This window comes from Phoenix dactylifera, chromosome 13, assembly GCF_051530095.1.
Source record: "Phoenix dactylifera cultivar Ajwa chromosome 13, Ajwa_hap1_PhDact_Kaust_v1.1, whole genome shotgun sequence".
NCBI lineage: Eukaryota > Viridiplantae > Streptophyta > Magnoliopsida > Arecales > Arecaceae > Phoenix > Phoenix dactylifera.
The window spans coordinates 22,978,524-23,005,614 of record NC_143202.1 but is presented as its reverse complement, the minus strand read 5'-3'; the positions used below and the strand labels follow the sequence as shown (position 1 = coordinate 23,005,614).

At 40.3% G+C, this 27,091-nt stretch overlaps 2 protein-coding genes and 1 non-coding gene across 4 annotated transcripts; 2 read left to right on the top strand and 1 right to left on the bottom strand.

Moving 5' to 3' along the window:
- The first annotated feature begins 6,037 nt into the window (after positions 1-6,037).
- On the top strand, positions 6,038-11,615 carry LOC103708536 (uncharacterized). The gene is made up of 4 exons (XM_008793499.3): positions 6,038-6,536; positions 8,577-8,852; positions 9,530-9,667; positions 9,913-11,615. Exons 1-4 carry the CDS (start codon positions 6,183-6,185, stop codon positions 11,434-11,436), a joined length of 2,292 nt encoding a protein of 763 aa, XP_008791721.3. The 5' UTR covers positions 6,038-6,182; the 3' UTR covers positions 11,437-11,615.
- Positions 8,984-9,107, top strand: LOC113462823 (U6atac minor spliceosomal RNA). Its single transcript, XR_003385980.2, has one exon. It is a non-coding gene; the product is annotated as a U6atac minor spliceosomal RNA (small nuclear RNA).
- Positions 11,616-12,877: 1,262 nt separating the features above from the next.
- Positions 12,878-26,606, bottom strand: LOC103708535 (Ribosome recycling factor). Of its 2 annotated transcripts, XM_008793497.5 has the most exons (8): positions 26,239-26,605; positions 23,912-24,055; positions 23,709-23,824; positions 14,158-14,249; positions 13,899-13,920; positions 13,750-13,818; positions 13,347-13,415; positions 12,878-13,267 (listed from the first exon to the last, which is right to left on the bottom strand). In XM_008793497.5, the coding sequence occupies exons 1-8, from the start codon at positions 26,450-26,452 to the stop codon at positions 13,187-13,189; spliced, it is 807 nt and encodes a 268-aa protein (XP_008791719.1). In that variant the 5' UTR covers positions 26,453-26,605; the 3' UTR covers positions 12,878-13,186. The 2 variants fall into 2 exon arrangements, with proteins under 2 accessions (XP_008791719.1, XP_088565730.1); XM_088709604.1 differs by lacking the exon at positions 13,347-13,415 and having other exon boundaries at positions 26,239-26,606.
- Between the last annotated feature and the right edge of the window lie 485 nt (positions 26,607-27,091).

Here is a 27,091-nt window from a genome sequence, read left to right as displayed (position 1 = left end):
TCTGTTCCATGCCACGTGGCACATTGGTGGGCAGGAGCTTGGCTTGTTTTTGGTGTTTTTCTCAGCTTGGGTCGGCTCGTACTGTAGTTTATTTGTTTGTTTTGGAGGAAAGAGAGAGAGAGAGAGAGAATAGTGATTAGTAACAAAGCAAGGATTAAGATAATTAGATCAGTAATAAATCAAAATCTACTTATTTTTTTTCTTTTTTAAGTACATCAGCAGCCCACACCAGTTTCGCATGAGCATTGCCATCGGAGTCAAAAAGATAAAATACTCCACAGAAATGGAAGAACAAATATAAAGCGGGTCAAGAGAATATCTTCAGAATGGTGAGCAGCAAAATAGGCAACCCAATCGGCAGCTTGATTCACCTTCTGGAACATATGCATAATCTGGTAGGCATCGCACTTCCTCAGCAGCCTTCAAATGTCATTTAGAAGCGGGTGATCGGACACTCCGACTTTTTCTGTAGAATCCGTTCGATCATCTCCGCTGAGTCATCTCCCAGGATAATGCGCTCCGCCTCTAAAACTTATCACCCTTCACTTTTTTTCTCCTGTCTTTCTTCTTCAACATGGATCAATATACTCTTTTTGAGCTGATATATTCGAAACTCCAACTTATACGCTTGGTTTATTCTTGTTACCATTGATGTTGTGCAAGTTTCTTCCTTTTGATTATGATATAAAATATCTCCCCTTCTAATTAATACAAACATATATAAGTATGCATGCATGCATATATATATATATATATATATATATATATATATATATATATATATATATATATATATATATATATATATATATATACACTATATATATATATATATAAGAGCATGTTACAGAATAAAATAAAGAAAGTGAACAGATTGATCAAAGATGCAGAGGTATATTTGGCATCTTGATTATAGAATAGTCCTGAATTATATCTAGTCATGGATATTGCACAGATCATTGCCACGTAAACGTAGTCATCTACTTCTCGCTGGATTTTGTCTACCCCTAGTCTTCTACCATGATTGCAACCATTTGCAACCATCAACCAGTGAACCAAGATTGCCTGCGACAGGCATTATTGAATCTGGCTTCATCGTCACACTTATAAAGACGTGACACGTATTGGTACGTGCAATGGTTAGATGATATGACTTTGGGTTAAGGGGTCCAAAAGGATCGATGTGACGTGGGAATCCCATTACATGACTTTGAGTTATCCAATCTAATCAATACAGTCCGTATGGCGTCACAGGGAGGTACGATACGAAAGCTTTCGATCTATACTTGGTGTTTGATCGTGTCATACGAATGACTGATTTAACAAGACAACTTTCAACGATTACAAATTTCAAGAAACATATCTTTTTGACCTCTATTTTACTTTTTTTTATTAAGTATAAAAATATATTTTATGAAAAAACTATCTTTTTTTTTATTTACTTTTCAACTAAATATATAATATTTTTTATTTTTTTATTGACCATATTTTGCCCCATCTCTCTACATGAACAAAAAGAGTCCTAATCTGATATGGTGCCGGCTGATGAAAGGTCCAAATCCATAAGAAAATCATATAAGATAAAGATAGGAAAAAAGAAATGATGATATAATAGGAAAAGTTGATTTAAAAAAATTCACATCAAATGAAGAAATCGGGTGAAATTTGACTAACACTCTTATATTAATTGCACTAATCCTGGATTGCAATATATGAAGAAGGACAAAGCGAAGCAATCATCAATAGCAATACTTAATTTTAGAGGAGTACAAATCAAGTGAAGGCATCATGTGATATTTGATTATATTGATGTCAAAAAATACATTTCTAGCTTTGGACTAAAGCAGTTTAAGCATACTTCTAACTAAAATTAAACACTTCAATATTTTATCAGTTCCTAAATTGATAATAAGAATTTTAAGCTAAGTCTGCTTGGAAAACTCTTCTCAATATATGCGATAGAGGAAAAAGAAATGAGGCATTGTTACCATCTTCTTTTCGTAGAAGATAAAGAGGAAAATTAACTTGGTTCAACTCAATTAGTACTGCTCACCCACATTGACCTATGTTGATGATCAAATCTACTTGGTATATTTTTCAAAGAGCCAAAAGTGCCAAGACTTGTAATTTACTAATTATTTTTTTTTAGATGGATTTAAAATTATAAATATATTATGTTTGGATATCAAATCAGAAAATAATTAGTAAGCAATTCCAGTATCCCTGCATTCGAAATAAGGCAGTCAAAGTAGACCCTTTCTAACCCTTGCATGCATGATCCAAAATTCTATTAGCATGTAACCCGCAAACATGGCAAGAGCCTAGTAATTGCATGCCTCTTTGCATACCAAGTTTGAACATCAAAATGCAATGTTTGACATACATAATTCTTCCATCATATGTATAATATGGTTGGTGATACTCTAAATACTACTTTTTTTTCAGAAATAGTCAAATAGGAGGCACAGGGATTAACCTATAAATTTCAGTTTTATCTCAAACATTTATTGATATAACATGAACGGTCAGAACTATTTCTCTATTTAAATATGTTAACTATCACTGTGGCCATTCTATGTTGGTCAATGTCATAGCTTGCCAGGGTTACAATGCAATATGCTATCAAGATGTTGATGTGTGCCATGAGAGCATGAAGTGGAATACAATGCCCTGGTAAAATGCAGCTGCATGTCTGATTAACATGAGGAATTAGACCGCAGTTCATGGAGCGATTGGATTCATCACTTTATACAACCTCATGTCAGAAAATGATCAAGAACACATGCATGTAAATCATCACATACATATATTCAAACGCAGCGGAATAATAAATAATCATAGATTCACTAATCTCCAGCCATTGTTGTTCAAGTACGAAAAACGCCACACGAGAGGGAGAAGAAGACCGGATCTTCTAACCTATGCAGGACTTAAGTGCCTTAGGTGATAGATCTACTGGCTTATTTATACTGCTAGGTTAGGAACCCCTATTCTTATCCATAAGGTTTATCTCTAATTGTTTCGATCCATCATAGAAACTACCAGATAAGATAAACTCTTAATAACCTCTTAATTTGATTGGATTTAAATCACCGTTTAAACGAGGTTTATCTTGATGTGGGATAAACTTATCAATTGGGCCACATCAGTCTCCTAAAATTAGGAGACTTGCTAACACCTCATGCATCCATCCACATCCTAACTCAATGAAAGTATGCAAAGATGCAAGGTATAGTTAATTGGATTGTGCCCCGACCAACATGGCCGATGTCACAAACCGAGTTACATCTCTAAGATCCAGGCAGCATCATTCTTAAGAAGTATGTGGAGTTAAAATTCAAGCCCTGGACCCAAAAATCAATTCTAGGTCTGGCCAGAACTAAATATAACCATGTTCATAAGCACGTAACATCTGTAAATGTTCTCATCCCTCATCATTTCCATGACTTCGCATTGCCGAACTTGGCTACAAAAACAGCAATGGTCCAGTCCCGTATCTGTCACTGCTCCACAGTAGTGTATACAGTGCCTCTTTCAGCTAGCTCAAAGCAGTGATAAAATGAAATGCATCAGACCCTTGCACTAGAGGACGGAGGGGAGAGCAGGCTAAGTTAGGTGGCCGCTTGTTCCATAACTATTTTTTTATGAGGCAGCATGCATGGTTTCATGATCGTCGAATAAATACAACCATCACTCCATCAGCATCTGTCTGTAGCAAGTCGCAATTGAGTTGGCACTATCCGAGCTCTGGAGTGTGCAACGACATCAAAAGCTATCAATCTGCTGCATTATTAGTCTTAATATATATATATATATATATATATATATATATATATGTATATGTATACACACACATACATAACGCATGCATATACGTGTGTATATAGATAACAACCCATGACTTCATCCAAAATGGCTAGTCGGAAGGTATTATATGGGTTTCTTGATCCTGTATAAGTACCCAAAATTTACCTAGCAAATAACCGATATGGAACTAAATACATGTCCGCATGGGTCATTACATACTCTCTCGTTTAAGCCCTGACGTCCTCGTCAGGCTAAGAGTCCAAATCTATTCACAAACACTACGATCGGCCCATGGTCAACTTCAAGAAATCTGTGCTGCGGTGTCCCCTAATCCACATAGATTATGGGCCGGTCTGCTCTGATATCATTTGTAACAATTCAAGACCTTACCTAAAATGGCTAACCGGAAGGTATTATATGGGTTCCTTGATTCTGTATAAAATATCCAAGATTTACTCAGTAAATAACCGATATGAGACTAAACACGCGCTCATATAGGTCCTTACAATATACATAGATATATATGTATGTATGTATGCATGCATGCATGCATGAATGAATGTATGATTGATTGACTCTGAGTGTCTAGCTATAGCTACTTTGTTGGGGGCAGTGAAATGTGAGAACTAGGAGCTGTGAGCCATCATCCATGAGAAATTTTGGTGAGACAGACATGACACAAAGTGCAAGCCTATGGGGGAACCTTTGCCTTTGTGCCTGGCCTAAGTTAATTCGGTGCCATGTGTTGGGGTTTCAGAACAAGAGGGTGGGGGGCTTGAACTAGTAGACGAGTAGGGTGGAGTTACTGCATTGCCTCGGTACAGAGAAGCTGCACATCATACTCACCCTGCCACGCCACCTCTCAATTCAATGAGTTTTTATCTAAAGTTATGGTTGCCAACGTTTTAATTAAGAAGGCAAAGGCTACCATATGCTAATATTCAGATATTTGTGCAGTGCATAACCACTCTATCTTTACATTTCTTAATCCATTTGAGTTTATCTTAAATAAGTGTTTTAAAGGATAAATATTATTTTTACGATAATAGCGAAGGCACTACCGATCGTATCAAGGAAATGTTCCAGGGATTAACAATTGATGAATCCAAGTGGTATAAGATTTAGAAATACCCCAATTAAAATCTTGCAATATTCAAACTTTTTCAGTTAGAATTGGGTTTGGTTCACTTTTGTTTGTACATTGCTTTTCAAACCCAAATCCCATTTTTCTTTTACATTAGATTTTTCTTTTTATCTTTATCCAATAATCCAACAGTGTTAATTGTACTATTAGAAAATTATAGGATAAGGTGCACCTTATGGAAAAGTAATGCCACCATTTAGCAATTTCAGATAGAGGTTTGATTCATTCTTTAGTAATCAAGAAGCCAGAAGAAGAAAAAAAAATATTTAAAGAACGTAATCACTTGCATCATAAAATTTAAATTTTGATTTAAAAGAAAATTAGTTACTCAACACAACATGACTAATGCAACTCAATATTTTACGGTTATATCATGAGGAGCATTAGTTTGACACATACACCTAACTTTTCTCTTTGACATAGGCTTTATACTATACCATTAGAGACCAATATTGTTGGAGAAGGGTGTGGCATATGTGAGCATTTTACTTAGGATTATTACTACCAAATCGGCACTTTATTAACAGCAAGAAAGTCATCAATGGGTATTCGGCTAGATTCGCTCAAGTATTTGATGGAGAGTAGTAAATGGCACAAAAATTTTTAACATTTTTTTCTTTCTTTTAATATGATTCATTAAAAAGAAATTTTTTTATTAATATTTTTAAGCTTATTAAATCATTCATTGATTCAGGTAAAATGTACCGAGAAATTATTTTCAAGTGTTTATTTTAATAGCAGTGCATCGAGATACATGGTAAATTAATAGGTTTTATGGAAATGAGCGGTTGTGATTGATTGTGTGAAGATGCGCATGGTGCATGCTGTGTAGGGAATAATTCTCTCCTGCACCACCCAATTAATCGGATCATCACACCAGGGCAAATCCGGCCTCCCAAAAACCCCTAATCAAGCCGAAACATTTAGCCGAGCCCTTTAGCCCGAACCTGAGCCGAGCCGGACCAGGTTGTGCCGTGGGTCCCACTCGCCAGTCCGTCTCCACCTTTTTATTTCCACCCCTCCTTTACCTCCCAGTAAAATCCCCCCATTCCGACTATAAATTAATTCTCCCCTCGCCCACTCTTTCTGGCGCTCTCTGCTTTCAAGTTTCCCGAGAGAGAGAGAGAGAGAGAGAGAGAGAGATGGCGGAGACCGCAGCATAGGGCGGCGATCGATGATTGAGTGAGGGGGAGAGGAGGAGATCGGCGATCATCGATAGGTGGGGGTTTTGATGACGGTGTTTGGGCAGGGGATGGCGGTCAGCGGAGGGGGAGGGGGAGGAGGGGGGAGGGTGGGGAGGCAGCAGGTGTGGCCGGTGGACTACGAGGCGGAGGAGGCGTCGCAGAGGCTGCTGGAGGCGGCGGAGAGGGGGGATCTGATGGCGGCGGCGGAGTGCCTGGTGGATCCGATGGTGGACGTCAACTACGTCGGGGCGGTGTGCCTCAAGGGGCGCCGGGCAGAGGTGGTGCTCCGGGAGGAGGCCCCCGACGAGGTTCGTGTCGAATATGACGAGCTCAGAACCGACGTCTCCGCCCTCTTCCTCGCCGCCCACGCCGGCCACCTCCCCCTCGTTCGCAAGCTCCTGGTACCATTCCATCCTCTCTTTCTTTCTCAGTCTCGCTCTCTCTCTTCCCTGACTCTCACTTCTTCCCCCTTTTCTCTTAGGAAAGCTCGGTTAAGTCCGATTTTTCTTCTTTTTATTGTTCTTTCTTTGTTTTGTTATCTCCCATCGCGTTTTTTTTTTAAAGAAAAAAAAATCCGAATCGGAGGCTTGAGTTGGACTCTTTGGACATTGCAATTTTTATTGGAGAATTTATCGGTTTTTTATGATCTATTTATTTAAGAAAAAATCACCAGAAATTTTTCTTTCGTAAGAAAAATTACCGGAAACCATGTTTCTAAATCTTCGCACATTTTTTTTTCTAATTTTGATTTTGATATTGCTACTCTATTTGTTTTATCTCCACTCTCTTTGACGGGCCTGACCATGGGACTCTTCCAATTATTTAATTGCCCGGATCTTGGTCTCACTTGTTCCTTTGGTACGACAGTTGGGCCTCTTACCGTCTTTCTCAGTAGACACCATCATTTGCTTTTTTTTTTCCTTTTTCATTGTTGTTTTCTTGCATCCCAGAGCGCCGATTTCTCCGTCCCGAGAGTGTATCTATCAAACCTCCCGATGATTTCTTTCTTGCGTCACGTTTTGCGTGACCTCGCTTCCATTACGGAAGGTCTTAAGTCCGTCTCATCACTGCTTCCATTCTCCCGTTAAGTTACGGCTACGCCGTTGCAAACTCCAACGTGGGCGCATCCTGCCACGTGGACCTCCCTGGACTATTTGACGTCGCGTCCCGTCCGAGGATTCCAAGCGGTTGCTTGACCCCCCCCCCCCCCCCCCCCCCCCCCCCCCCCCCCCCTCCTCCTCACCGCTCATCCCGTTTCCCTGTCCCCCCAAGAACAGCGAATTCGCTGTGCCGCACAATCCCAGCCGTCAAATCCACTCCAACAGCATCAAAAACGTTCGTTTCCGTTTAATCTTTTTTGCTTTGAACAGGAGTTTAGCTCGAGTATCACCGTCTCGTAATAATGGGCGATAATGGCAAGGGTCGTATTAGACGAACACTTTTGACTACTTGTGCTTTACTGCTTCCTGGTAATGAGCATGGACACGCGCGCACACGACCTTCGTTTCGTTTCCCTCGGACCACATTTCGCAATTCGTTCCGCTAGGGAAGTACCGCGTTTCATACGGCGCCGTATCATCCGGCATCATTAGATCCACACCGTCCATTTGCTGTTCCTCCTATCTTGGCCGTACTGATTTGTGGCCCCCGCGCCAGTGGATTTGGCTCTGAATTGGGCGTACGGCATGGGCGAGGTGTGCCTTCACTGGCCATTAAAATGATCAAACCCGGCCTGTGATCTCCTGCGGCTATTAATGTGGCGGTTCGCCATCACGCAATTGCTACGATCGCATTACTATATCCTGAACCTAAGTTGGCCTCATCTATTTGTTCGCCACCAACTTTTGGGACTAATTAATGAACCATTTCAGCTCCCCCATTTTGTTTTGGCCTGCCTTGTTTGGCTCTTGGCAGGCATCTCTGTGTTCGCTGAGAGCGACCGGTGAGTGGAGCGAGTGCAAGGGGACGAGTGGGTGCCCGCACATTCCCACTGTAGTGAGGGATTCCTGACTCGCCTGTACGCCTTATCCTCCTCTTACTCCTATGATTGCCAGCTGTCCCCTTTGGAACATACCCCCGCGCCAAGATCACTGGGACCCAATCATGGTCGGTGTCGTCGTCCCCATTATGATCAGACGGCTAATCATCGAGTCCAGGAACAAAATTTTCGTATGTACACCTTTTATGTTATGCCACGTTAGTATCTGGGTTCATGATCGAGGGACCCCTCCCAGGTGCGTGGACTTCGGAGTTCTAACCCGAGAACAAAGCCAAATCCCATCCCCTGGTCCACAGAGAGATCTTGCTGGGTTCGTATCTTTGGGCCGTACCTCATTGCCTCTCTCTTTCTGGTGGTTGGTTTTGGTTCAAGTAATTATTATTATTATTAATTTGGCTGCTGGACTGGGTTAATTGGGGGTTGTGGTTGTGATTGGGAGCAGGAGGCGGGGGCGGACGTGAACCTGAGGCTGTTCAGGGGGTATGCGACGACGGCGGCGGCGAGGGAGGGGCGGGCGGAGGTGGTGGAGGTGCTGCTGAAGGCGGGGGCATCGCAGCCGGCGTGCGAGGAGGCGGTGGTGGAGGCATGCTGCCACGGGCGGGCGAGGCTGGTGGAGCTCCTCATGGGATCCGACCTCGTCCGCCCGCATGTCGCCGTTCACGCGCTCGTCTCCGCCGCTGCACGGGGATTCGTCGACGTCGTTGACACCCTCATCAAGGTATGCACCATTGCTTTCTTTTCCGTTGTTAAGTGATTCTGCTTGGTAGCGTCCGAAGATGCTTTTAGTCCCACATCGGCTATTTTAAACATATTAAATATTTTTTAAGGAAAGAGAAGGATGTTGTTGTTGTGTTCGTTGAAAGGAGAGACGGTTGGCATCTCCCCTGACAGGGACGGGAACGGCCTACGGGCTTTCCTGTTGCACGCACGGTTAAGGCTCTCCGCTCTTGGGCGGATCTTACCCAATTTTTTTCTAATTCTCTTTTCATTCAATTACTGAAATAAAATTTTGAAATTTTAAACTATAAACAAATTTAGTGCAATATATTTATGCATGCTAATAATTCGAGTTATTGATCTGTGGAGCTGAAATCTGGGTCGATGTTCCAAGAAACCCTGCTCAAATACAAAATATGATTATTTTTTTACTAGTATCATCAATTAATTAGTTTAATCACCTGTGAACATGTGGACTTATAGCTTGATTCATATATTCAATAAAATTATAATTAAAATATTAAATACGAAAATTCAAGGTATTTATTATGATTTGTGATTTGAGCTTATATTTTTCCCTGTTATCCAGCACAGATATAAAATAATAAAAAATTTTATATTGCGTTTATTTAGTTAATGTTTTATTGAATAATTTCTACTTGTTAATATCTCCTGCAGTGTGGAGTTGATCCAAATGCAACCGATCGCATTTTGCTCCGCTCATTGAAGCCATCACTGCACACCAACGTCAACTGCACAGCTATTGTGGCCGCCATCGTCAGCCGGCAGGTAGCTGTCGTTCGGCGATTACTTCAGGTATGATCATATTTTGTGAATTCATGAGTAGCTGCAAAAAGATAGCAATAGTTTGATGGATGTAATCCATGCACAAGCATTTGACATTAATGATCACCTTGGTTTTTATTTCATCTCTCCAACCAGTTTAGCAATAAACATAATGGCTCTATTATTCCAATGGAAAGAAGAATCTGTAATTAGTTTTTCGGAAAATTTCCAAACAAACAATTTCAACAAGATCTTTCAAACACTGTTTGATACAGGCCGGAGTGAGGAAGGAAACTAAGGTGAGGCTGGGTGCATGGTCGTGGGACACTGCAACTGGCGAGGAGATCCGGGTGGGAGCTGGGCTTGCTGAGGCCTACAGCATTGCCTGGTGTGCTGTCGAATACTTTGAATCTACTGGAACTATACTGCGAATGCTCCTCCAGCACTACAATCCCAACACCCTACACTTCGGCCGGACTCTTCTCCACCATGCGATCCTCTGTGCCAATCCCCGTGCTGTCCGCACCCTCTTGGCATCTGGAGCTGACTGCGAGTTCCCAGTGAAAACGAGCAGGAAGAACGAGTTCCGACCAATCCACATGGCTGCCCGGCTTGGCCACCCTTCAATCCTGCAGATCTTGATCGATAAAGGGTGCGACCTCAATTCAAGAACGGACTCTGGGGAGACTGCATTGATGCTATGCGCACGGCATAAGCGCGATGATTGCCTCAAGGTTCTTGCATCAGCTGGTGCTGATCTTGGTCTGGTTAGCTCTGCCGGTGCCTCCGCTGCGTTAGTTGCTGCTTCAAACCGATGGAGCATTGGCTTCCAACGTGCTGTTCTTGATGCGATTCGGTCAGGGAAGTTTCCTCGATCTAGTGATTCATCTGTCTTCTCTCCAATGATGTTTGCTTCACGCCTTGGTGATGTCGAAGCCTTGGAAACATTGTTGATGCGGCCAGAGGTCAACATCGATGAGCAAGATGAGAATGGGTTCTCACCAGTTATGGTTGCAGCCAAGGAAGGCCATGTTGATGCCTTCCGCTTCCTAGTCTTCGCCGGTGCCAATGTGAAGCTAAGGAATCAAGCAGGGGAGACAGCAATCACGCTTTCTCAGTCGAACGGCGATCCGGATCTTTTCGAGCAGGTGATGCTCGAGTTCGCTCTTGAGAAGGGCAATTCAGGAGGATTCTATGCTCTGCACTGTGCTGCTCGGCGTGGAGACTTGGCTGCAGTGCGGCTCTTGACCACCAGGGGCTGTGATGTCAACATGCCTGATGGAGATGGATACACACCACTGATGTTGGCAGCAAGAGAAGGCCATGGAGCGCTATGCGAGCTCTTGATTGGTTCTGGTGCCAGATGCGATATCAAAACTCATCGAGGCGAGACCGCCATTTCGCTAGCAAGGACCAATGCTAAGTTCGGCAATGAGGCAGAAACTGTGATATTGGATGAGCTAGCTAGGGTCTTGGTCTTGGAAGGGAGGTGTGTGATGAAGCACACAAAGCGTGGTAAGGGATCGCCCCATAGGAAGGCTCTAAGGATGGTGGGGGCTGCAGGGGTGCTGCGGTGGGGCAAGTCGAGTCGCAGGAATGTGGTGTGCAGGGAGGCTGAGGTGGGGGGAAGCTCGGCGTTTCAAAGGAACAGGAAAGGAAAGGGGGATGCGTACGAGCCGGGGCTGTTCAGAGTGGTGACCGCCAAGGGCAAGGAGGTGCACTTTGTGTGCGAGGGAGGGAAGGAGCTGGCAGAGCTCTGGGTGAGGGGGATCAGGCTGGTGACAAAAGGTAGCTTTTAGCAGAGGAGAGGAGTGAGTGGTAGGGGAGTAAAGCCTGAGATATCTTTTAGAAGCGGTCTTTTGGATGATATGCTGTAAAAGAGAGAGTCTGGACTTCAGCTCGAAGTCAGGTATTTCTTTTGTTCCTTGGTTTTGACTGGTGCATAGTTTGAATTTAGATAAAATGTAGATTTCTCTCAGTGCATTCCTTAAATACTATTTAGATACAAGATTTGGAAGTGGGAATATCCAAGAATATTTGATTGGTTCTCAGGTTAGGATACACAAAAAGAATACCAGGTGAACGCAGGAGTGGGGGAATTTATATTTTGCTGTCTTTAGGAAATGGGTGAGAGCTTGTAGGATGCTTGACCGGTAAAATGAGAACAGTCTATTAGGAAACGTACTCACAGCCTATGGCTTCAGTGATGTTAGCATATCTTGTGCATTAATGGTGCAAGATATGCATGCGACTACCGAAGAGATTTTTTTTTGTCCTGTCTCGGAGCACTGGCGTCTGCATGGCGTGATGCTAAGATCACCATGGGCTCGGTGCTCTTGTAGTTGTATCTGACGAGGTAAAATTGTCACCAACCTTTCTAGAGGACAAGACTTCCGTCAGAACACCTCTAATGTAGCAGGTGGCACAATGGGCATAGCTTATAGCAAGAACAGGCACAGTCAGTCTAGGGTATGGTAACTGTGGATCAGCAGAAGCCTGAGTTTTCGCCTGAACCACCTTCTCCGCCATAGAGATAAAGGTGGCGTCAGGGTCAAGTATCCCATGCTAGCTTGATAGGGCTTAGTTACCCACATCCAAAAAGATGAAGGAAAGAAGGAAGCCAGTACAAATATAATAAAACATAGAAACGGCCTGCATCCTAAACAGTTGTATACATTTTAGAGAGAGAGAGAGAGAGAGATTCAATTCTAATCTCAATCTCAATCTCGCGAGTTGGAAAGGGTTTTTTTAATGCCGTGCCAGCATGAGAACCCCGCATGCCATCAAAGGCTTGTTTGGTTCGCGAAAAAAAGAGGGAAAAAAATATGGTCAACAAAAAAATAATAAAATACCTCTTGTTTGGTTGGAATTTTTAAAGAAGAGATGAAAAAGTTATATTTTCATGAAAATATGATTTCCACAATTCATGAAAAAAATTTTTTAATGAAAAACATAGAAAAGTTACTTTCTCATGAGACAAAAATCACTCCATTTTTATCTTTTTCCAAAAAAGCCCTTCAGCATTAAAGATGCATTAAAGATCTAATTTTTATTAAGAGTATAATAGAAATTATACAACTTTTTAGGAAAGTAGATGATCAAACAAACATAAGCATTCTAAAAATCTGTCACTTCCCATGTTAAACCAAACATGCCAAAAATACATTTCCAGGCAATCTCTTCCTAAAAATCTTTTTTCTAGAGGAAAAAAATGCTCACGCGAACCAAACGAGCCCCAAATGACATGATCAATGACATGTTTAAATCAAAGAGTTATCTTCACAAGCTAAAATTCAACACAAGCGTGTTAATAAGTTTTGCTTTATGGAAAAACTTTTACCAGTTACAATTTGAAAACTGCAGTAAAGCTGGGAACTAGTCAGCTTCTATCTTCCAAATGAACATCAGATTTTAAGAATGGCCTATTTACCCTCTTAGTTTTAATGCTTCTATTCTGCAAGTATTCCTGTAAAGGCATGCTATGTTGCATGGTAACTCTCGTCGCTAAGATATACTTCCAGGTGAATGGAAAAAACTTTAAAATGCAGTTCAGTTCCCAGTGATCTCTTTCTCCTTTGCCTTGCACATATCATCTGCTGACTTGACGAACCGTTTTGTCATATCATCAACCTGGGCAAAGTAATGAGTGGCACGTTATATATTAAATCAAGTATGACCTTTAAAAAGGGGTTTTGATTCGTTTACCCACTTCCTTTTCAAGTCTCTTTACATCATCTTTGGGAATATTTGAAGCTGCTTTCTTTATTGAATCGAATGCCTACAAAGACCATATCAATCCCTTGTCGGTGAAAAAAGAATGAGATTACGCATAATTGACGGCACAGGTTGGAAAACTAGCATGGAAATTTAAATTGCACTAGGAGGTGAATTTGGACAGCATTTCATCCAAATGCTTAATGAGAAAAACAAAGGGCTCGAGTATCCCGGGATGGGATTTTATTTCTGCTTAGTTTATGAAGGGTGTGACTGCAAATACTAATCATAATTTGACCTCGTGAATCTATTTTGTCCCAGTTTCATTATTAAGATAACCATCCATTTTTATTATAATAATTAAAAAAACAAATAACTTAAAGAAATTGCTCCTATACCTTTTGTCGCGCTCTTCTGATACTCTGCTTAACAACTTCAGCCGATTTAGCAACCACCTTACACAAAGCCTGAAAAAAGAAACAAAGTGAGAGACTATAGGATTGAAGCAGGAAAGAGGTGAATGAAATATGTTCTTGAAAGAGCTTACCTGCATGTTCTCCTTGGTCAATCTGGAAGACCATAGTAAACGTCAAAAACACAAAAGGTAAGTCACAAGCACAGCTGATGCAATAATGAAAATGGCATAGAATTTGTATGAAATTTTTATTAGATGAAAGATAAAAAGGAGATAAATGGGAAGCCCAGCTAACTAATAACAACTCTGACTACCATTCCTGAGAGTTCTAAAAGTTTAGTTGAATTTTGGTAACCAAGCAAATTATTAATATTGGAGGTTAGAGACATACGGTGGGATTGCAGCAATTATTCGTTGGCCATCAGGAGTCGGATTTAAACCCAATGGAGATGAAAGAATTGCATGCTCTACTGCCTTTAGTGCCTGGGATGAAAGGAACATTTTTAGATACTCAAATAACTAACAGCTACTTTCATAGCTAACCAGTACATTTAAATTTTGACTGAGGCCAAAAAAGTTGTATAGCTTCAGCATAAGCAAATCATTCAATACTTGTTCTTTTCTAGAAAAGAATTGAATATTGCTCCCACATGTTTATATGGGAATCTTGCAAACCAAGCTCCTTTAAAAACCAATCAAGCCACTGAACATATTTTTGCTTGCAATATCATTTACAGTAAATAGCGGGCCTTCCCCTTTTAGAGAAGAGCAAGGTCTCAATTATAGTATGCTAAAGATATTAGAGCACCATGGCCATGCCCTCCTGATGGTGCAGATACTAAGCACATGCGACATCATAGATCCTAAGATGTTAGACCAAAAGCTTTGACACAGTACTGTCAATGGCACAGTACTGTCAATGGCCGGCAAAGCTTTGAGTGGCCAAAATATCGACTTGCTAAAGACTCGCCTGGTCTAAGATTCACGACATAAAGCCTGACTTGACCTGAAAACTAGGAAGCCTAAATGTTTTTAGCTTTGATCAGGCTTAAGTTTTGGTAAAAATTTAATAGGGGCTGATTTGAGCCCGGCATACTTGGGAAAGTACCCAGACTTGGGTTGTCTTTCAATCACAGGCTGAAATTTGCCCTCAGCACCACACAGCCTCTGGCTGATTAACGCCCATAACAAGCAAGAGAATGATTTTCAGAGCAAGCATATTGGAATGGAGGAAGAGGTAAGGCAGAAAAAAAGATCATCAGAAACCATGGAAGGGGCTGATGACAAGGACTCACTTGTGAGAGTCTATGAAGAGGATACCCTCCTTGCATGTAGTGATACGCAGGATCTAGAAATAGAGGGAAGCTCAACCAGTATCAACCGAAGTGATGGGAGGATGTCCCCCAGTCAAGATGGACCAAGGCAGTGATGTGAGAGAATGGTAAATTGCCTAAACGGGTTCTCTATGGAAGAAGACATAGCAAGCATGGATATGAATAAGGTAGGCACTGGGAAAAAAGAGGGCATCAGCCACAAAAAATCAATACGATGCATTAAAAGAGCGTCTCAACAAGGGGAAGGAAAATGACTTAGGATGGAGATGAACTGATAATAAGAGAACTTGATCAAAGATCTAACAGAAATGAATTAGGAAGGCCATATTGATAACCATGTTCCAGCTGCCGCACACAATCGTCATGGTAGTTTTCATGATCTATGTGCCTCATAAAGTTAGCTCTCAAACCACCCCTCTCCAAACGAATTATAAAATGCATTATAAAGAGAGCAAAGATACAAAGAAATTCATAGTCAAGTTACAAAGGTCCATGACATCCTGATGCTCTATAACATAATCAAAAAGAAGCAGTAAGGAAGGAAGAAAAAAGAATGCACCTGCTGTGAGGAAGTCAAACCATGTGAATCAAATAGGTTGATGTTAATGTTAGTTTAGAAGCAAGAAGTTGCTTATATCGATGACAGCCAGAAATACAAAAGAGTGCAATAGACAAGATGAAACGAACAAAGAACAACTTCAGCCCGAAATTGCACTGCCTAAAGATAAAGCTGATGATATCTCCCCCTATTTATTGCCATTATATAGTCAAAGAAAACCAGATATCCAAGTATGTTTTTTGGTTTTTTTTTTTTTTAAGCTTTTGGTTTTTTTTTTTTGGGGGGGGGGGGGGGGACACTCTAAGAATATAATGTCACAAATATTAGATGACGTCAGATTCATATTAAGCACCGAAACAAAGTGTCTTCATGCTTCCAGGCCAGATAGCTCAAAAGGCTACGTAAATACAAGCGACATCCAAGTAATGAAACATGAGGTGATTTTCAAGTAACAGGAGAGATCGTCAACAAGGCTCATTAAATACAAGGAAGCAACTATGAACATAAAAATAATAAATCCTACATGCACTTAGCAAAGAAGAGCAGCAATTATTAACTAAAATACGAGCTAGAATAAGAGCCACATAGCACAAATCATATATATGCAGCCAAGATGGCTTACAGGGCATGTTAAAAGATTTAATGGATGCAAAAGCAAATAAACTCGCCTTAGACAAATTCAAACTCTCCTAAACTTCAGGCACATCCCTTTGTCCAGAAGAATAAGAAGGCATACTATGGTTCATAAAAACCATAATACCTCTAAAGCTCAGAATTTTTTTATAGCAAATATTAGCAAGTGGCTTCATTCTACAGTTGAGTATAGATCTGAATCAAAGCATAACACATTTTGAGGGAGTTGACACCATGTAACTTTAACAGAAAGAGGTGACATGAATTCAGTGCCTCTTAGTTGAAAGATTTATCCAATATATAAAACAAAAATTAGACTGCTAACTGGATATAGAAGAATGTTGTAGGTACACTCTGAAAACATACGTACAAAGACCAGTATTTTTCATATTCAGACTCACAGCAAGTGCTGTTGTCGTCTTAAAAATTATTTTTCATGATAAAATGACTTTGGACAAACCGATTCACTAGAATTAGGCTAAGCTCATTGAATTGTGCAACCAGCATTTTCAACCTTTAAGGCCTCATCCAGTATAAATACGGGAAACCCGTATTACAGCACACACATGTTGGAGTATGAAATCTTGGCACAGGTTTTTTTTTTCTAAAGTTTTATTGCTTCTTATCCAGTGAAGTGCATGCCTCTGTGCGCATGAATCTCACATGACAAAAAGTGGCAGATATATAACCATTGGCACAAGTTTACCCACTGGAATACATTAATCCATCAAAAATGATGCCCGTGGCTGTCAAAAACTCATTATACATTGAATGAAATTACTGTCTTAATAAGGTGGTATATGCACCCACATATGCAGATGTAGTCCCCAGACCACACTGCATCCCATCTATGCAGTTACTAACACATGGGCTGGCTGAGCAGGTGGCCACTTAACATTATGCTGCCCCATATACAGCCCACCCTTATGTGAGCCAATGCAACTGTTGAGGACTCACATTATTAACTATATGGGAGTTAAGGCCGGGCCATGTTTACATATTGTTAATAATGTTAATTTGCTAAAAATATTATAACTATTGATATTAGGTACTTCGTGGTCAGAGTCTTCTGCCTAGGGTAATCCATCCATTTTGAAATCTTCCCAAAATCTTGAACCTACACCTGCTTTCCGAGCGCTACCTTACTAAAAATGTTTATAAATTATCTGCTTCCCCAGACACGCACCTGCAGCTGCTCCTGCATCTGCTCCCAATTCTGGCAGCTAAGATTCGGTATTAAGTAGTAAGTGGCAATTGCTATTTGTTATTGTTAATAATATTACTTTAACTATTATAATTTAACAATACTTAAAAACACCAACCATATATGTGCCTGCATAACACATATGCACTATGTTGTCCCTTCACCATGCTTACAGTAGCCACCTTTTAAAACATCGCTTGAATTTAAGTAGGTAGAGTACAAATATCTATCCATATCCATACTCATATTTCTATTTAACTAGGGCATACAAGACCTTTAAATAACAAATAATCCACAAGCATACTTGATCCAAATTATCCATGAAGCCCTCCAATAATGATCTACTTTTAAAAATATTAATAGTGGCACTGCTAAACAGGTTTAAAATTAAATGTTAGCCCAACTCTTCGCATCGTCAGCACTTCCAGCTTCAACCATGAAAGAGGTAAAGAATAAATACGTATTGAATAATGTCATTAAGAATAAATGGAAAAGTCTCTGTGAGCATCGAGAAGCCTTCAATTGGTAAAAAAAAATTCCAAGAAACAAGCTACTTAAAAACTGTCTATGATATCAAGATGCTCATTTGATGATAAGCTAGTCACAGCTATTGTGCTGTCATAGAAAACTAAGATAAATATTCTTTTAAAATATCACAACAGAAAATAAACATCCTCTTGCATCAACCTACACAAATGACTAAGATAATAAGAAAGATTGGGGTAATACTATTAGATATAGAACAAATGCCTGCACGGTAATCAATGTAGATGAGTCCTTAACAAGGGAATACGCATGGTATGTTAAAAACTGTTTTAACATTGATTAAATGTTTGATCATAAGCATTGTTAGTCAATTTGTGGAAAAATCTAATCTAGTGCTTAGATGACTATACACAAGGTTTGGACTTAATGCAGATCTTCCTATGACTTCATTTTCTAATGTGGGATGAAAACTATCCTGGTTGAATTTATACTATCGATATATGGTCCGCGTCTCAACGGTCATGGGTTGCTAGAAGTCGCCACCTGGTCTTATCAGGGAAACTAGGAAATCACGTTAGGAATAAGACTTCTAAGGTAAGGATCTAGGTTAGTAATGCGGAAAGATCCTAAGATGCACCTCATTGCCCCTCCAAGATGGAGGTCCAAAAGGTAAAATCGGACAATGTACTCCTATTTTAGGTCAGGGTTGAGTGTAAATTAAAAGGCTCATTAAAAGGCTCAAAAGGAAAATAAAAAGAGAGAATGAAGAGAGAAGAGGGAGGATGGGGCTGTGGCGTCTCAATGCTCTTGACACAACTTCTTCTCCTTATCCCCTTGTTATTGGGACTTACATAGAGAGGCCCCCAAACAAGAAGTTTAAGGAGGTCTTCCCTATTTTTCCTATATATTTAGCTAGGGCTGGGGGGCCTATTTATAGAGGGATAAAAGGCTAGGATTGATTCAAGTCCAATGGCTTAGGGCTAGGATGAAATGTTCGATGTAAGTGGTTATGGGGTGAACGAGAGGATTAATAAGGTAGTTTAGACTGGATGATGGAGACTGAGGGTGGCTGTGTTTCTTGGCTTATGTTTGTTTGGATGGCCAATATTTGAAGCTAGAATTAGGTCTTCTACAGGATTCTAAGGGTGGCAACAAGGGAGGTGTGTTATCATGATGTGAAGACAAGTTATTGGCTAGGAGGGAAGAGGGATCCTTGAGGTGGATGGCTACGATTTATGAAAGGTATGCTTAGTCTTTCAAAAAATTAAGATGGGAAAATAGAGGGAATCTTAAATCTAAGGGCCAATAGAGATGTCAGATTGGCAAAGGGAATTGGCTAGACTAGACTTTTCTCAGAATAATGATGTGTGTGAGAAATATGGGCTAGAATTTTGAAGAGCAAGAAATGGATCCAGGGATGAGAAGCTAGTGGCTAGGTTGTTTCTATAGCTAGATCAATGGGCATAAATGAGGGACTTATGGAAATGTTGAAACGTTAAATAGGTTACTAAGCAACAGCCTACAGGCCAAACCTACATGAGAAAAGGGCCAATGCATGTCATAGTTTTGGATATAAAAAGGGGAAGAGGGAAGTAGGGAGAAATTTTCCCTTTTGTCTCATAAGGAAGTGGGATTTACTGTGAGGTTAGGTGCGTGAGCGAAGGAAATGTTAGGGGACAATTGTCAAATAAGGGGCAAAGTTTGTTAAAAAGGAATCATGAATAAGGTGAGGTGGAGTAAGGGCACGGTGCACACCCTATGCATGAGAGAATATCATATATGGTGCACGCTTGTTCGAAGGCATCAAATGGATGAGCGTGTAGGTAGGTGATTCGACTAGCCTAGATCCTACATTGGATGCAAGGTGGATTAAATTGGGTGCAGGTGTAGGTTTTCTAGGCTATCTCCAGGAAATGTTTCTATTTGACCCCAAGCTAGGTTAATTGGGTTTCGGTTAGATAGGAAATGATTGGATTAGGATTGGATTAGACTAGATTGGGTCAAGTTAGGCTAGATTGGGTGCAACCAAATAAGGAAAAATCTTTCTTTCACCCTGCAAAAGCTTAGGGGTGTCTACAAGATTACATCCCAAGTTAATGTCATAATTGTCCCTGCTTTGCAATCCAAAAGCAGAGTCGCCATCAATATATTCTCCCTTTTCCACCGACCGAAGGAGATCCCAGCCTAGGGTTGGGTTGGCTAAATGATAGATCTAGAACAAAATCATTTACCAATTATACATACCCCTCAACTGTCATAGGATGAAATAACTTCTCCTTGCTTGGATGTATCCCAATCCAGTCCAATCTCTCCTAATCTAACCCAATCCAATCTACTTTGGTCCAATCCAAACTAATCTGATCCAATCCAACCCCTAAATTGATCGAATCCAGTCTCAATCCGACCCAATCCGTCTCAATCTGACCTGATCCACCCCAATTCAACCCAAATCCAATTAGCCTAACTTGAGGCCAAATGCAACATGCCAAGGATAAATGACCTAAAGAACTTATGCTTGCATCCTAGCCTAACCACCAAGCCACACCCTCATTCCTTCATATTCTCACCTCCATTTTCCTAGAACAAATTACACCATGTAGAATATTTTCTTAAATATTTAAGTGTGCACATCGATAAAACCACCCCCACTTTAGCTTCTCTTTTCTTCCCTTTTGGGACAACTTGTCCATATGATTGATAAGTTGCATCATATCCTTCACCTTAATTGACTCATGATTCTCTTTAACAAATGTTATGACCCATTCCCTCCCTATGTGACAATTGTCCCTCCATACTCCATCTTCTCATATGCACAAGCTCGCACCAACTTCCACTCCCTAACGAGATAGATGAGAGACTTCCCCCAACTACCTCTTCCTACTCTAAGATCCAAAATGATGATGTGCATTCTGTTATGTGTTTGACCCTCACACCATCCCTGAGTCACCTATTTATTTAACATTAGATATTTCCTTCAACCTCTCTAAAAAATCCTAGTCCTTTATATTTTATACACATCAATCCAAAATACATCTACTCTAGACAATCCCCTTTGTTCATCTAGCATCTCTATTGGCCCCTAGATCTAAGGCTCCCTAAATCTTAACTACCCTTTGCTCTCTTCTCATCCTGGCCTTTGAAAGAAATACACTCAGAAGAAGCACACCCTCCACAAATTTTGCCATCCACTTCATGGATCCAAGCCACCTTCCTCCTAGTCAATAACTAGCCTCCATATCAAGGTTCATTAAACTAGTACTGAGGCTTGTATCAGCCTGCGGCCGGTTAGGTACAGTACCAATGTGTACCATGCCAAGCCAAGGAATACCAAAGATGGAAAATCAGGAAAAGAGGAGAGAGGAGAGGGAGAAACCCTAACCCTAGCACTAGAAGGAAAAGAATCAAGAGAGAGAGAGGAGAATGGGCGAAAGAGGGAGAGGGGGAAGAGGGAGGAGAGAGAGAGGCGTACTAAGGGAGAGACATCGACGTCGGCGTCGATCGAGGATGATGGGTCTCATCTTCGGTGTTGTTCAAGGGCAATGGAGAAGAAGAGGAAGAGAGAGGGAGGGAGGGAGATAGAGAGGGGGGCTTATGGAGAGGGCCAAGAGAGAGAAGAAAAGGGGGAAAGAGAGAGCGAGGGAGGGAGGGAGAGGAAGGGGACAGAAAAGGAGGCTTACCTTGTCGGCAACAGCAACCGGAAGCTCCAAATCCTAACCTTAACCATTAATCAAAGCTGGAGATGTCGACGAGGGCCCCCATGGCATTGATCGAGAACGATGAGGTCATCTTTGGTTTCGTTCGAGGGCAAAGACATCGATCGACATCAAAAAGACGAAAGAGAGAGAATAGTTGAAGCAGCCATATGAAGGATTAGGAGGGTTTTATACGCCGAACCGACCCCAATGGGTTGAACCATCCAAATTTCATGTCTATTCAGTTCAGTATGGGCGGATTGCTCGGTTCAGTACAGGCCGACCCATCCAGTTCAAGTGGTTTCAGAAAATGTTGCACCACATCATGATATCTCATACTCACTCACAGCCCATAGATCCTAAGAACCATCCATAAGACTAAATCCTAGCTATCCAACCTTTTCCTTCAATCTTGGTCATCCAAACTATCACAAGCCAACAAATACAACCCCCTTAATCTCCACCCTCCAATATAAACCACCTCATCAATCCTCTCATTTGCCCCCTAGACAATCACCTTAGCCTACTGATCTTAGTACTAAACCATTAGATTAAGGGTACCACATAGATTAATCAATCCTGGCCATCTATCCCTTCATTCTCCCTCTATAAATGGCCCGCCAAAAAGAGAGGAGAAATTAGCAAGCTTTAGAGAAGACTATGCCAAACTAAATCCTTAACTCTAGCTTCTACTCTTCTTTATGCTTTGCCACTACCTCCAAGAAGCCATTAGCACTAGCCTTTTTCCACCATTCTAGCCTAATCTTAGCAACTTAAGCAAGGAAGAATACCTCCTTACTCCCCTTGGTTGGGGCAATCTCCAAGTAGAGGCCCGATACCACGGGGATATGGAGAGGAAGTTGCATTAAGAGCATTGAGGCTCTACATCTTCAACCTTCTCTATTCACTCTCCTCCCTCTCCTCTTTTATTTTTTTTTCTTGGAGTTTCTTTGTTTAAACCCTAGTCTAGGATGAAGTAGGAGTAGGGTTATCCATCTTACCTTTAGGACCTCCAACTGAAGGGGTAATGCCGTAATGGGGTGCATCTAAGGGTTCATCCCCATTGATAACCTAGATCCTTATCCTAAAAAAGACCATATCCCTAACCATAAATTTCCTAATTTCCCTAATAAGACTTGGTGGTGACTCCCCATAACTTGAACCATCAGGAAGTAGACACAACAATCAATTGCATTAAAAATAAATATTTCTTTAAAAGTCTACCATTCTCTGAGTTGGCCAACCTAAATGCCTAATAAACAAATGAACCAGTTACCCCATCCCCATCAATCAAGGTTTTCTTGCTAACAAAGTGAAGGTGTTTTTTCCTTTGACATCCTATAGTTGCAACATTATATTTTGCTTTCTTTACTAACATATATTTTATTGCTTTGGTTGACCTCAAATTTTGAACTAGAATAATGTATGTAAACTTATATTAACTTTTGGTCCATTTCAATCCAAGTACATGTAATTTTGGTGCAAATGCATCTCAAATGTCAAGCTCTAAGAAGCATGAAACTGATATTTTACAATTTAATCCTCAAATAGTGTCTCATTTACATATTCAATGGAAAGAGTTTTTTGTTTTTGTATCGTATGACTCCTATGATGTTATATATGACCATTTCTTGGCATTTCAAAAGTTGATAATAAACATATATGGCTCACGAACAATTAATGAGACAAAAAAAACAAATTAGGTGGACAGTGTGGTTGCTTTGACAAGTTCAGAAAGTGACATATGAATCATGATGTTACAGCTATATGGAACTGCTCTTGCTTGGATATCTTACTGGCCTGTTATGTTACATCACTTAAATAAAGAAATAACAATTCTTTTACTTTCATTTTTCTAGTATCACTTTGTTCCTTATTTCCATATATATAATCTTTCTTGGGGAAATGAACTATGTGTTAGGTTGTCTATACAGCACAGCAGAAATATACCAGCACCAGATCATACCTAAATGATGAACATCCAGAATATGCAACCACAGAAAGATTAGGATTAAGATTTAAGAGTTCGCTTACATTAGGATCATATGGTGTCACTGAGAGGGTCTGAACATCTAGGACAGAAACAACAGCAACATGATTCAAGGGTATCTTTGAACCACCAGTCTCCACAACGATATGATCAAGCATCCCTGTAAAGGACATTTAACCCTGCAATCTTGCAAAATCTGGGCAGAGGGCCAAAAATGCATTCTAGAAACGAAGCATAGAAAATATACCTGCGGATGCTCTTCCAGTCCGGAGTTTACTTAATTCTCGTGCTAAAGCGGCAATTGCTGCCTCCATTTGTGAAGTAGCAGTTGACTTCACAGTAGGTCCTATGTCAGGAACAACTTGAACTGTATCACCATCATTCTCATTCTCTACCAGATAGCAAGTAGAGAAACATCAGAAGAAGCCCTTCATGAAATAAGCATGGCCTTTACAAAGTTAAAAGATCTGATGACTGCAATTTCCAAATGAAGTCTTCAATATGTTTCTTATAGAAAGATTTCATGAGCAGGTTTGTCAAAAGTAGCAGGGCAAACTTAAATCTCAGATCTCCATTATATATCTAATATCCTATTCTCTTCATGGCCAGATAAATAAGTACTATAACTTGTAAGATCTTCTTTGTCCAGAAAATTAATGCTCAGTTTTTGATACAGCAAAGGTTCCACACAAAGAGAAATCACTAATGCAGCTCCATAGGTGAAAAGAAAGAGTATGCTGGTGCACTAAAAATTCAGCACTTTGAAATTAAGAGTTTGTTTCCTTGCAAGAAAAACTGCCTGGAAAACTTATTATCCTTGGAATATATTTTTCCATCTGTTTGTTTCAACAAAAAATTGACATATTTCAAAAACTTATTTCTCAACCTACAGAAAGCTTTTCTTTTCCATGAAAAAAGAAATCTTGTTTTTCCTTTACCTTTACTGGGGATATGGTAGCAACGAAATGGACCCTCTGTGAACTATTGGAGGTAAAACACAAAATAATCCTTGTTCATCGTAGGGGAAGTAGTTTGATGCAGCTGAGTTCACTAAAAGTGTGGCCAGCGTTACATGTTCAGTCATATAGCCCATATAACAAATGTACGGTTACTGGTTATGATTACAGTAATAATCATATGGCTACATTCATCACCTTCAAACTTTTAGTTAGATGGCTCCTTGTGAGTCCAATTTCAGGTCGATGCAATGTTATCTTGTTCACAAGCATATCACGTGCAGTTTCAGAACAAAAGAGTATGTTAGGGACTGTTATAGTGGCAATATGTTCCATTCCACAGTATTGAAAAACTGGTAAGTCTGGTATACTCCTAGACAACACCTACCTTCCCCCCTCCGCCGCCGCCCCCCCCCCCCCCCCCCCAAAAAAAAAAAAAAAAAAACCAAAAACCCCAAAACAGAAAAAGAGGGGGAAAAGGAAAACAAGGACACCATAACCAAGTATCATTCATTTTCAAACAACAAAAATATGCCAACTAATCAACAGCTCCATTTTAGTAGAAAGTCGATCATTAAGACTTTAAAACTGATAACCGAGAAAGCTCAACTTTCGTATCAAGGAGAATCAAATAAGAATACGTTCTATATTACCCTTGTTGGGATATAATATTGAAAAGTCTTGATTTTGTGCACCATATACCTTTTCATCATCTTTGTTATGCCATTATAGAAGTTGAATCTGAGGCCTAAATTAAAGTAAGACATCTAGCTTCGTATCTAACCTTAACTTTGATTTGAATCTTGAAAGTAAAGACAAATAAATTTTTAGGTCTGATCCAGATTTGTGAGCAACTTCAAGCTGGATCTAGCCAATTTAGGTGAAATAAATTCGGATTTTCTAGACCAGATTCTGACTCGATTAAGTTCAATTATGGGTTAGATTCTCAACTGACTCAGAGCTCCAGGTTTTAGAATAGGTCCAAATCAGTTCAGGTTGAGGTTGAATTTCAAACTACTAGCCCACATGCACTTCTACCCAAAACTAAAAGAAAACGAAATTCTTCCCTTGTGTCTTAGTCACCATTTAAATGCAAAAAAAATATCCATTATCACCATTTCCTTCCTGTATATTGATTAAAATTCATTTTCACAATCACCTGCTACAACTTTTAGAAATGAAAAATAAAAAAGCATGGAAATGATATTAATTATGGATCAAATCAGAATGTCTTCTACTGAAACGCAGTTTATTGGAATGCTAGCGTACATATATGCACAAGTTACCTAAACATTGCAGAAGCAAAGCACGAAATGCTGTAGAGTTATTGAGAAGAATTTAATAAAACAAATTGTTGTTCAATAAATACTCATACTTGAACTAACACGGTCATAATGCAAGACTAGTTCAAACTTTACCAGGTACCATCAAACACCAGCACAGTGACACTATCTACCATCATTTACACTACTATCAACTAAACCAAAAAAAAGGCACATAAAAGGAGGCAAAATACCAACTTTAGCTCAGATATCAGAAGCATAAGAACGGAACATGAGAATCAGCATTCGTGAAAACGACGAAATAGAAGGACGAAGGAAGAAATCCAGCGGCTTACTCGATTTCCTCCCTTTGGCGAAACCTCTCCGATTTCCGAATAGGAAATCGGAGCCTAAACGGTCGAAACCACCACGGAATCCAAGAGAAGAAGCAGCCCTCGCCGAATGGCTGGAAACGAGGTGGGAGAAAGGCGAGAGGTTGTTGAAATGGCGAGGAGCCCGAAGGAAGAGGAGGCTCCTCAAGGATAGAGCTCTCCTGATGCAAATCGCCATGGCTAGGGTTAGGGTTTCTCGATATCTCTTCCCTCTCGGATTCGCAAACGATGAGGGCGAGAGAGAGAGGGAGAGCGAGCGCGCGCTCGGAGATCGAAACGAGAGCAGCCTTTGGAGCTCGAAGGGTTTTTGGGTTCTTGACGGTCGGAACTCTCTGGTCCCTTATACCAGGCCGGAGGAGATGAGTTATAAGACGCCTTCGATTTTGATTAAATCACGAAATTGCCCAATCCAATCGGCCGGGCTAATTTGTCCGGTCCGACAGGTTTGACTTGCAGCTATTTCAGACATGATGATGCGAATAGCTAGATAAATTTTACCCTCTTCAAAGTAGTAAAATATCCAAGTTTAGTTATATAAGTCTACAAAGCTAATTATTGACCTTTTATATATGATATGTACTATATAATAATATTCTATAACATTATCTATTATGTCATTGTATAATATCATAAATTATATCATCATCATAATATTTTAATATAACTTAATATAGCTCAAATATAATTTTATATTTCATATATTATACTTCATGGTATAATATCAAAATCTAATAATGTGTCAGATTTAATATAACATAATATTAAAGTACTACTATATAATTATATTTAAAATGTATCATGTAATATAAAAATAGAT

Excerpts from the sequence above, each read along its gene's own strand:
- LOC103708536 (XM_008793499.3), top strand. The coding sequence starts at position 6,183 with ATGACGGTGTTTGGGCAGGGGATGGCGGTCAGCGGAGGGGGAGGGGGA. Across the intron at positions 6,537-8,576 it reads CCCTCGTTCGCAAGCTCCTG|GAGGCGGGGGCGGACGTGAA; the intron begins GTACCATTCCAT and ends GATTGGGAGCAG. Across the intron at positions 9,668-9,912 it reads TCGTTCGGCGATTACTTCAG|GCCGGAGTGAGGAAGGAAAC; the intron begins GTATGATCATAT and ends TGTTTGATACAG.
- LOC103708535 (XM_008793497.5), bottom strand. The coding sequence starts at position 26,452 with ATGGCGATTTGCATCAGGAGAGCTCTATCCTTGAGGAGCCTCCTCTTC. Across the intron at positions 13,416-13,749 it reads TCAGAAGAGCGCGACAAAAG|GCATTCGATTCAATAAAGAA; the intron begins GTATAGGAGCAA and ends TGGTCTTTGTAG. Across the intron at positions 13,268-13,346 it reads TAAAGAGACTTGAAAAGGAA|GTTGATGATATGACAAAACG; the intron begins GTGGGTAAACGA and ends TACTTTGCCCAG.